Source organism: Artemia franciscana, unplaced genomic scaffold (assembly GCF_032884065.1).
Source record: "Artemia franciscana unplaced genomic scaffold, ASM3288406v1 PGA_scaffold_37, whole genome shotgun sequence".
NCBI lineage: Eukaryota > Metazoa > Arthropoda > Branchiopoda > Anostraca > Artemiidae > Artemia > Artemia franciscana.
Window position 1 is genome coordinate 494,553 of NW_027062675.1, and position 12,408 is coordinate 506,960.

Consider the following 12,408-nt stretch of genomic DNA (forward strand, 5'->3'; position numbering starts at 1 on the left):
TAGCAACCATTTCAGATGGGGCCTTAGCATTCAATTTTATCGGACCCCTGATCTAACCACTGGGGGCCCTAGCATCCAGTTCTGCCAGGTGCTTTAACATTCAATATAACAGCTTTCCTAGCCTAACAATTGGAGACCCTAGCATCAAATTCTGTCGATGGCCTTGGCGAGTGATTCCAGTAGGGTCCCCTAGCAACCAATTCCAACGGGGCCCCTAGCAACAAATTTCACTGGGGCCCCTAGCATCAAATTCCGATGGGGGGGCCCTATTCCATCAGGTCCCTAGCGTAACCTAACGAATGGAGCCCCCTAGCGTAACCTAAGCATCAGAGCCCCCTATCATCTAATGAAATCACGGCCGTAGTATCCAATTTCATCGAGGCCTCTAACATAGCCACCGGTGGCCCTCGCATCCAAATCCATGAGAGGGACCCTAGTATTGAATTCCATCGGGTCCCTAGCATTCGATTCCATGGGGAGAGGGGGCCCAAGCAAATAATTTTATCGACAAGACGATTTTCAAGTTTTGTGATTTCTTTGATTGTAATGTAATAGAGGAATGTTTACTTTTATTAACGATGACACATTCTAACATTACTTTAATATTCAGGTAACAGTGGTAAGCAGTGGATTTTCAATAATAAGTTTGAAACAGTGGAGGGCAGACACATGGGTTTCACATATTGACATTGCACACATAGGATGTTCCATAATACTACCTTCAATGCCTTTTTTCAGGGATCCCTTATATTCAAAAGATAGTATGTCCGCACTGGGATTCAAAAGGGCCATTTCCATCCAACGAAACTGCGCGCTAGACAGTTGAACCAGGAATCTATTTTTCATATCACGGTCCAGGAAATATCCAATTCCAAAAAAGGAGAATTCCCATGTCCCTCTTACTAGAATGATTAAGCTATTAATTACGTCTTTCCTATGACTGCAATAAGTGAGATGCAGAGTGGAATATCCATTACTATAAATTGCTTACACTTGGTATGCAAGTAATTTTTAAGTAATGCTTTAGAGAGTGTTATCAGATAATATTGATATCAGAGATGAAATCAAAGCGAGAGAACCATTATCACAAGAATATGCAACACCTATGCTACACCGTAACAGAATTTCACATTTATAGTAAGGGCATTCTTGAATGAGTATACCTATCTGCATAGGCTTAAAGATCCTTAAATTGCATTAGTTAAATATATTGAAGTCTAATCGAAGGTCAATAAATCCAAAGGATACAGACTTTTGAACATACAAATTTAAGCAATAAAAAGAAATTTATAAAGCATTATTAAAACACATTGAAAGTACTTAAAACTCAACAAACTAAAAAACAAATCGTGAAATGGATGATATAGGATAAAATATAAGCAAAACAAGCATGAATTAAAGAAAGACAGGGTCTTAGCAACCAAATCCAGAGGGCGGCTTGTTATTAAAGGCAAATTTAAGTCACGTTAAGATATTTTTGAAGGGATTTTAATGAAAATGCCTCACTTCTTTGAGCATAGACTATGCACCCTGTTTGACAAGCACACACTTAAAAAGCACACATAATCCCGTTAGAGGTAAATTGCAACCGCATTAAGATATTCTTGAGGACTTTCAATGAATTTTAATGCCTTGTTTCTTTGACTGAGGGACAGATTTCACTCCCCTTAGTCGAAAAATTCTTTTAGCACCTCCAAGCTTAACTTTAAACTCTATAAAATGTTAGTCTGAGCAATTCATACCACTATGGCAATATTTGGCTGCTCAGTAAAACACAATTCAAACTAAAAAATGGAAAGAAGTGTGAAAAAAGTTTATAAAGGATAAAATATAAGCAAAAAGAACCGCGATTCGAGAAAGGCTCGGATCATACCAACCAATTCCTGAGGGGGAGGGGGCTTGTTATTAGAGTTAATTTTGAACCACAATAAAATATTTTTAAGGCTTTGAATGACAATTCCATGAGCCTTGAGTATGCATTCCCCGTTGACAAGCACACATTTGAATAATATTTTTTTCAAATTTTGCATAATCTTTATAGAGGTGATAGTAATTAAATCCCATGGTTCATGTTTTCGCCAGTCAACCCTCTCTGATACACCACCTCAATTCCCGTCACCGTGCCACACTATGACTGACCGTCTGGCACCCTCTGACACCCCCTAATTATTCCTAAGACATTTTACATATATTTTATGGTTAAAAATCATACATTAAACCAATTGGATAATGTTTTGCCAAGTCAACACTCTATGATACACCATGTCAATTGCCGTAATGTGCCAGAGGGCCAATCTTAGCGTGACATGGTGGTGTGAGCTGACATTGTGAATCACGGAGGGTTGACTTGCCAAAAACATGAACCAATGGATTTAATGCAGGATTTTTAAGAAGAAAACATCTGGGAAGTATCTTAGGCATGATGAGGTACCAGAGGGTGACACAAGGGCCGTCATAGTGTGGCGCCGTGGTTTGAACTGACATGGTATATCATGGTGGGGTGGCATGCAAAACCATGAACTAATGGATCAAAATCATATTTTTAACAAGAACATATCTGGAAAATGTATTAGAAACGAAGAGGGGTTGTTGGAGGGTGCTAGAGTGGCAGTAATAGCGTGCCATGGTGGTGAGAATTTACGAAAATATGACACTTCAGAATAGGTCGAAAGCTTTTAATTGACAGTGAAACAAATATAAGTGTCCATCATCCATCATATGACAGTGACACAAATACAGTGTCCATCATAAGCAGTAAAACTAACAGACGTTAATAAATACAAACAAAATTTATACCCAATAAATTATTTACATATAGTTTATTACTCTTATTTTTTTAAATGCAAATGACGAAGCAAATCTCCTTGACCTTTTCGGTTTCGGTTCATTAGATTTATCTGACAAATCAGGTGGACAGAGGTCAAAGCTCTTAGGTGAAATAAGATGTACTGTATTTGACCTCAGTAAATTATCAGAAATTGAATTCAATCCAAATTCACCTTTATTTCTGCTTATGGAATTATTCTTGAATAGATTTTTTTTAAAGTCGATCGTTTCCCTTAAGATTTGCTTTAAACCTTGGTCCCTAGAAATCAAAGTAACATTTTCAAACAAAATAAAACGACTTGAGTAATTATAAATATGTTACTATAGAGTCGACGTGAAATCTTCAGGTATGGAATTTCGCTTTAAGGACGATGAAATAGAATTATGATGTTGTAGCAATCTCATTTTTAAATTCTGGTTAGTGCATCCCACATAAGAGCTTCCACAAGTACATGAGATTTTATAAACCCCACTTTGTTGCTCTACAGAAGTTCCATCCTTTACAGAATTTTAGAAACTAGTCAAAGTATTACTACCTCTTTAAGCTATCTTTAAACCATTATTTTGTAAAATTCTTTTAAGTTTTTCATTCAGCCGTGGAACATATGGTAAAGAACAAAAAATATGTTTCTTTTCTGTAATTTCCAGGATGTATTTAGAACATTTTAGACAGTTTTTCCTTCTTTTCGAAAAAGTCTGGTCAATTAACCAGCCTAGGTAATGGTTACTTATTAAGATTTCTTTTAACAACAATAATTCCTCCTCAATAAATTCTGGAGACAAATTCTAAAAATACATTAGTTAAGAATATTATTAAACCAATTTTTACTTGGCGAGCGTGACCGGAGAAGAGCGGCAAAAATCTATTATTTTTACTAGGTTTTCTGTAAATTTTAAAATCCAGACTATTATCATTTCTTAAAAGAAGAACATCCAGAAAGGGAATTTTTTATCCTCTTCTAATTCTATTGTAAATTTTAAATCACATCCCCAAAAATTAAGATGTTCTAAAAATCTTTTAATTCCTCCTCTCTATAAATCCATTCTGAAATTATGTCATCCATATATCTCCCCCAAAATTTGTGTTTTAAAAAATATGAATCTAGCGCTATTGTTTCAATATTTTCTACGAAAAAATTTGCTAATAGTGGACTTAAAGAGGCCACAATGTGAAAACTAATTACTTGTTCGAAAAAACCCTCTGAATCGGAAAACAAAGAGAACATATTGCACAACCTAACTAAATTCATAATTACTTTTTCCTTCCAAACTTCCAAAACTATTTTACTACCAATTAAATCAAAATTTATTAACATCTTTCTTTCAAGAAGAATTTCTGCGGCTTTTACATCAATATTCATATAAATTTATACTATGTCGAAACTTGAGATTATAGAATTTGAAGAAATTCCCACTTCTTTTAGTTTTTTTCAAAAGTTTTGACGAATTCTACTGCGTATAACGGGGTGTTGGCTTGTGAAGAAATGAACCGATGGGTTTAATGCATAATTTTTATTATTATAATAATAACGTGTTTAATAGATTTTGTCTGTGTTTTACGGTCTAGCCATATATTGCCAATGTGGCGTGAACTCTTTGGACTAACATGTTCTTAGCTTAAAGCTAAGGTGTGAGGTGTAAAAAATTAGACTGTGGGGGGGGGGGTAAATCTAAAGTTCAGTCAAAGAAATGAGGTATTTTCATTAAAAGAATCTGGGGTTTACATGATTAAAAGAGTTTTATTAAAGAAACACTTATTAAGATTTGGAGGGGGCAGAAATGGTAGAAACAGAACCGGAATTAGAATAGAGACCGATGGGAATGGAATTGGCATAGATGGAACCGGGTTGTTTAAAATCAGAATCGGAATTGGGTCCAACGTAGGCGGTTATTCACCATAAGTGGTGAATGTGGTAAAGGTTATCACTTTATAAAAAAGATCTACTAAATGTCTTAGGAATGATAAGGGGATACCATAATGTGCCATAGGGCCAGTCTTAGTGTGACACGGTGGTTTGAGCTGAAATGGTGTATCACGGAGGGTTGGGTTAACAAAAAAATGATTTTTAACAAGAAAATCTCTGGAAAATGTCTTGGGCATGATGGAGTGGCAGATGGTGCCTCAAGGGCAGTCATAGTGTGGTACCATGGTTTGAATGGACATGGTATATAATGGTGGGGTGCCATGCAAAAACATGAAAAAATAGATTTTAACACTCAGTCAAAGAAATGAGGTATTTTAATTAAAAGATACTAAAAATATCTTTATACGGCTTAAATCTACTTCTAACGAGATTATATGAAATTTGAAGATAAAATATTATTCAAATGTGTGCTTGTCAACGGGAAACGCTTAGTCTTGGCTCAAGAAAGGAGGGATTTTCATTCAAAGCAATCAAAAATTTCTTAATGTGGTTTAAATTTACTTCTGATATAAAGCCCCCTGAATTAATAAGTTCTGATAATATACTCTCTGAAATTAGTTGTTGGGACCTCCCGTCTTTCTTTAATTCACGCTTGTTTTGCCTATATTTGACCCAGGATTAAACTTAAATATATTTCGCTAATGCAATTTAAGCATCTTGTAGCCTAAGCATATAGATATGCTGATACAATAAAGCTCTTAATGTAAGTGAAAAAATTCTGTGTAGTAAAGAAGAAAAGGAAAATCGTTTGATCATGCATGAAGGTGAAGCATATTCTAGCCATAATGAGGACTCTTGCTTTTATTATATGATAACACTCTCTAAAGAATTACTAATATACAAGTGGATAACAAGTGTAAGTAATTTCTAGTAATCGATTTTCCCCTCTGCCTCTCAATTATTGCAGTCATAGGAAACATGCAATCAATAGCTTAATAATTCTAGTAAGCGAGACATGGGAATTCTCCGCGTGTGGATATGGCTATTTCGTAGAATCTATTTTCTGAATCCTAAAATTAGAAATAGATTGCTGGTCCAGCTGTCTAGGTCGAAATTCTATTGGATGGAAATGGACCTTTCGAATCCTAGTGTGGACATAAAATCTGGACATAGAATATAAATGTTCTCCGAGATAAACATATTGAAAGAAAATGAAATATCTTAAAATATTATATAACATCACATATGTGCACACCGTCATTACCCAACACATACGCGTACGCCCTCCACTATTACATAAGGGGATTCACCACGGGACCTGAAAAAACAAGTAACATTAGAAAGCGCCATCTGCAACATAAGTAAACATTCGCCTGTTACATAACTATCAAAGAAATCTTGAAACGTCTTGAATAACGTCTTGTCGGTGAGCGTGCTTTCTTGATCCTCCCCCAATTGAATTGGATGCTAGGGGGCTCGATGGTATTAGATGCTAGGGTCCCCCATCGAAATTGGATGCTAAGGCTCCTAATGGTTAGGTTAGGAGCCCCAGTGAAATTGGATGCCAGGGCCTCGATTCAACTGGATACTAGGGGGGTCCGGTGGTTAGGGTAGGTTAGTGGCCCAGTGAAATCGGATGCTAGCAGCCCCAGTGAAATTGGATTTTAGAGCCTCGTTGGTACTGGTTGCTAAGCAGCCCTGTTGGAATTGCTCGTCAGGGCTCCCGATGGAATAGGATGCTAGAGCCCCCCGGTGGTTAGGTTAGCATCCCGATGAAATTAGATGCTAAGGACCCATTCGAATTGGTTAGTAGGGCCCCGGCGGTTAGGTTAGAGGCCCCTACGAAATTGGATGCTAGGGGCTTGATCAAATTGGACGCTAGGGCCCACGATGGATTTGGATGCTAGGGGGCCCATTTGAATTAGTTTCTAGGGCTGCGTCATGGATATCCCTCACTAGTGGGCCCTGAAGGTTTTCCCCTGGTCCAGATAGGCTTTTGAATAATAAAAACCAAAGAAATCCTGATTGGGAGGGCCCCTGAAGGTTTTAAACAATCAGAACCCTATTATGTAACAAACAAATCCTATTGCGCAACATCGATGAAAATCCTGATTTGACAGGGTCTCTTAAGCTTTTTCATAGCCCTCGTTGGTTTTTAATCATTCAAGGAAATCCTGGTTTGGTGGCGTCTCTTGGGTTTTTACTGAATCAATGCAACTATTACAAAACAACCAAAGTAGACATTCCTTATGTTGTAACAATCACCTGCATATCTTAAAAACATTTCTTATTACGTAAGAGACACCCGTTTCTTGAAGAAGTTTTTAAATAAGAGTGTCCAAATTAGGATTCAAAGGGATAGGGATGTTGTTTGACCCATCTTGACCCCACTACTAATAGGAAGGTAAGCATGCAAACCAAGATTAGAATATTGGAAGCCAAGGTGATGACAGTAGTCAATTATGGCTCTGAAGCATGGGCGCTCCGAAAAGCGGATGAAAAATTGCCTGCGGATTGTTCTGGGTACTCAACTGACTAACCGTGTTTCAAACAGTAGGCTGTTCAATCCCGCTTTCTAGAACTATAATGAGAGAAAGTTTAAGATAGCTAGGGCATGCTCTGCTGATGAAAGATGACAGATTCCCGAAGATTTGCCTCTTCGACCAACTCTCTAGGGACTAAACAGAACGAAGGTTGTCCGCGGTTGGGGTTGGAGGATGTTATAAAGAAAGATTTAGCAGAAATGGAAAATTCCTGGGAGGGGGTAAAGAAAAATATCTTGAATAGATTTTGATGAAGGAGAAGGGTGCGTAGCTGTGTTGGCCTCAGGTGGCTTGATGCTGCAGTGAGTTGTTAGAATTAATAGTAGTAGTAGTATACCCTGGATTTTAGATGTCAGAGATTGGCGTCATTTATCTCATTCACTGGGGAACACAATATTATTTTGTTTTACTTTTCTTTGAAAAACATCTTTTAGGATTTTTTTTTGAATTTAATTGCTGTTTTTTTTAATGGCCAAATATATCTTTGGTTAATATAATGAATATTTCTTTACTTTTTCATGTTTTTAGGAAAGCTCCAATGACGTAGTAGTTTTTATACTTATACAGTTCGTGAATGATGCAGCAGGCTCAATAATTTTACAGTTAGGGAAGGAACAGATTATATATCAAACTAGCTGTTGGTATGGCACTCCGCGCCACACCAACACCTAGTTGGTGGGGGGGCTTCGCGCCCCCAACTAGTCGTTACGCGCCACATTACTTACGCGCCATTGTAGTTGTGTCCCTGTGTCCCACCTGTGAATATATATATATATATATATATATATATATATATATATATATATATATATATATATATATATATATATGTTTTTAACTACGTAAAACTTGCGAATATACAATATTCTTCGCTGTCCTATTGTCTGTGCATACAAAAAGATTGTCAGGTTTACCGACTCTTGAACATGCAGCATATAATTGTCCATGGGAAAACAATCCGTATTTAGATTTATACCGCATTTTTCTAATGATTGCCCTTGGGCTTTGTTAATGGTAATTGCTAATCGAATATTCCCTGTGTCCCCGTCGTCGTTTATATATACCCCATGTGCCCTTCTGGCGTCCCCGTTGTAGTTGTGTCCCTGTGTCCCGGTCGTCATTTATATTCTCTGTGTCCCGGTCGCCATCTGTATCCCGGTGTCCCGGTCTGTAATTTCTCTTTGAGTGTCCCGGTCGTCATTTATGTTCCTTGTGTCCCGATGTCACGGTGTCCCGGTCTGTATCATACGACAGTAGATCAATTGTGTTGTAACTTTGTTCACGATCCCATTCTACACATGTAGAAATAGAAGCAGTACGATTAGGTGAAGGCATTCCCAAATGCTTGAGAAGTTTGTTTGCAATAGATAAGCACAAATCTTCAATCATAGCTAAAGTCCAGTTATAAATTTCTGTTGTAAAGTCCAAGGTCATATCTGACCTTTCTAGCCGTATTCGATGGAGTATATTCTCGGCCATTTGCGATTTGTATTTCTCCCATAACTCTGTAGGAGATGAAGGAGAGAAATTTTTGCCGGAAGACACGCGCCGTAATGTTATGTCTATGAACCGGCGATTGTCCAGGATGTAAGAGCTAGGTAGGTAGGTAGGTATGTTTTTATTTCATCCCGATTGTATCTAATGTATCATCCCGATTGTACCTAAAAGCTGTTGTATCTAATCCCAAGATGGATTATATATAAATGTAATAAATGACGAATGACTAATCTATAGGCATAATATTTCATTGCGCTGCATTTCTTATCCATTTCTTTGTTAGTGGCTGGATTTATCAATTTAATATTTGGATTTATCAATTTAATATTATCATTTAATATAATTAGAGCACTTCACAACCCAAATGCACATAGCATCTTTTGATTCATTATTCTGACCCTTAGCAACTCCTAAAATGTTGCAAATTTGCTGCGTTGATAACATGGTTGCACATAGTGTTTTTTTTTTTTCGTTTAAAATTACCTTAACCATCAAGCACTGTTCAACATACCCTGAAAGTTATAACTTAATGCCCTCAGTCGTTCCAAGGACATTCCAGATGTGTACTTCACAACCCAAATGCACCTAGTCTTTTGAATGAATATTCTGACCCTTAGCAGCTCCTAAAATATTGCAAATTTGCTATGTGGATAACGGGGGTGCACATAGTGTTTTTTTTTGTTTAGAATTACTTTAAACTTCAAGCGCTGTTCAACATATCCTGAAAGTTTCAACTTAATGCCCTAAGCACAAACCGTTGCGTTTGTAACGGCTTTTGTTTGGGGATGTTTTTCCGTAAACGACGCGTAGGTTTTTCACGGCTTGATTCACTAGGGATGAAAAGGTAGTGGAAAGCGTTGGACAGAAACACAGACCATGCCAACTAACTAAAGAAGAACATGGCAGAATTGCAGTCCCAGCAACGGATGGAGCGATCGCATAAGGGCTATTAAAACAAATAAACTCGAATTTAGCCGCAGTAACTGACAGTCCCATCTTAGTTCATTGGTTAATATAGTAAAATTGGAAAACAATCCACGGCGAGCCCGGGCAACAAGAAGAACATCGTCTGCATATGCAACAGAAGACAAACCAATATTACCGTAAGAAACAGAACTTTTAAGGGGACGAAGGCAAGATGCAAGATCTATTTCTAGCAGCAGTTTTCACACCATGAAGTGGCAAAAACCATGAGACTAAGTCGAAAATTTTCTGAGAAAAAAGGAATGAAACAAGAGCCAAGAGCTCATATGGCACTTGTGACGAGGTCGGAAGAGCCAAGAGCTCATATGGCCTGAGCTCTAGCAAAATTATAAGAATCAATAGATTAATTTAAAAGAAAAATCAGAGGCTTAATGCCGGTCGGCATTTAAAATAAGAGCTCTGAGACACAAGGTCCTTTTAAATATCAAAATTCATTAAGATCTGATCACCCAATTGCAAGTTAAAAATGCCTCATTTTTCTAATTTTTCCTCTCCCTTCAGCCCCCCAGATGGTTGAATCGGGGAAATGAACTTTACCAGGTCAATTTGTGCAGGTCCCTCACACGCCTACCAATTTTCATTGTCCTAGCACGTCCAGAAGTACCGAACTCGCCAAAGCACTGGACCCTCCTAACTACCCCAAAGAGAGTGGATCCAATCCGGTTTCGCCAATCATGTATCTACGACATTTGCTTATTCTACCCATGAAGTTTCATTCCGATCTCTCCTCTCTAAGCGTTTTCTAAGATTTCCGGTTTCCCCCTCCAATTCTCCCCCAATGTCACCAGAACTGGCCGGGGTTTAAAATAAGAGATCTGAAACATGAGTTCCTTCTTAATATCAAATTCAAAAATACCTCACGAACGATCACCCGCTCTTAAGTTAAAAATACCTCAATTTTTGTAATTTTTCCGTATTAACACCCCCTCCAACTCCCCTAAAGAGAGCGAATCCATTTCGGTCATGTCAATCACGTATCTAGGACTTGTGCTTATTCTTCCCGCCAAGTTTCATCCTGATCACTCCACTCTAAGCGTTTTCCAAGATTTCCGGTCCCCCCCCCCCAAATCCCCCCAATGACACTGGATCCGGTCGGGATTTAAAACATAAGGTCTGAATTATGAGGTCCTTCTAAATATAAAATTTCATCCGATGAAATTCAAGATCCGATCACTCCTTCTTAAGTTAAAAATTCCTCCTTTTTTTCTAATTTTTCAGAATTAACCCTCCCCCCAAATCCTCAAAGGAGAGTGAATTCGTTCTGTGTATGTCAATCACGTATCTAGAACTTGTGCTTATTTTTCCTACTAAGTTTCATCCCGATCCCTCCACTCTAAGCATTTTCCAAGATTTTAGGTTTCCCCCTCCAATGTCACCTGATCCGGTCGGAATTTAAAATAAGAGCTCTGAGACATGATAGCCTTCTAAATATAAAATTTAATTAAAATCCGATCTAATTTTTCCAGATTAACCGTCCTCCCACTCCCCCCCCAGATGGTCGAATCGGGAAAATAACTATTTCAAATTTAATCTTGTCTGGTCCCTGACACTCCTGCAAAATTTTATCGACCTAGCTTATCTGGAAGTACCTAAACTAGCAATTATTTGTTTCCTAAACTAGCAAGACCGGGACTGACAGACCGACAGAATTTGCGATCACTGTATGTCACCTGGTAAATACCAAGTGCCTTACAAAGTAATTTTTCTCTGGGGATGGAATAATGGTTTGGAGGTTGGCTTCAGTATGACCTATTTTGGAAAAGGGTTATTTCCAGGCTTTTGGCAAGCAATGGTCGGAAGTAGTTATAGGCCCTACTAAACTGAAGGGAAACTCGACTTTCTTAATACTTGAAACCCCCTGGATCTCGCCCTATTTTAGATAGGGCTTGTGATTTCAGAGCTCGATATGAGCCTGATCCTAGTCATCTTTGGTCTTGCTTTCATTTGGATCCATTGATCCATTCGCAAGTCATACTAAATTAAACCAAAAGCTTGACTTTTTTCAGCACTTAAAATCCACCCCCCCCCCTCGTTCTATTCGAGCTAGGGTTTTCATCTCAAAACTTGATGCCTGTCACGGTCTTAGGCACCTTTGGTTCAATCTTCACTGAGATCCATCAATCTCTCGTAAGTTACACTGAATTAAATGAAAAACTCAACTTTTTTTTAGCACTTAAAGCCCCCTACCCCTAATTAAGCTAACGTCTTCATCTCCAAACATTATGTGTTTTATGGTTTTGGCATCTTTGGCTTAACTTTTATTGAGATCCATTACTTCATTCGCAAGTTAAACTGACTCAAACATTACTATACTCAACAACATTACTTAAGTACTTTGTAATTGTCAAATTTACTTAAGTAGTACTTCAAGTAAAAGTACTTCAAGTAAGTGACATCACTGGTTGATAACATGGGTGCACATGATGTGTTTTTTTTTCGTTTAAAATCACCTTAAACATCAAGCCCTGTTCAACATACCCTGAAAGTTTCTTAATGTCCTAAGCCATTTCTGGGACATTCCAGATGAGCACTTCAAAACCCAAATGTACATAGCTTCTTTTGATTGAATATTCTGACCCTTAGCAGCTCCTAAAATATTGCAAGTTTGCTGTGTTGATAACCTGGGTGCACATAGTGCTTTTTTATTTCGTTTAAAATCACCTTAAACATCAAGCGCTGTTCAACATACCCTG

The 12,408-nt window shown here is 37.8% G+C and overlaps 1 protein-coding gene across 4 annotated transcripts in view; it reads right to left on the reverse strand.

Annotated features, from left to right (window-relative positions):
- Positions 1 to 12,408, reverse strand: part of LOC136041770 (uncharacterized) — a 43,814-nt gene that overhangs the window by 26,575 nt on the left and 4,831 nt on the right. For 2 of the 4 annotated variants that reach the window (XM_065726538.1, XM_065726536.1), the window contains exon 2: positions 720 to 902. The exons of 1 other annotated variant lie outside the window; for it this stretch is intronic. In XM_065726538.1, the coding sequence (XP_065582610.1) occupies positions 720 to 902 (183 nt within the window). Of the gene's footprint in view, positions 1 to 719; positions 903 to 12,193; positions 12,305 to 12,408 lie in introns of all 4 variants that reach the window. One more of the 4 variants, XM_065726537.1, reaches the window with a different exon arrangement.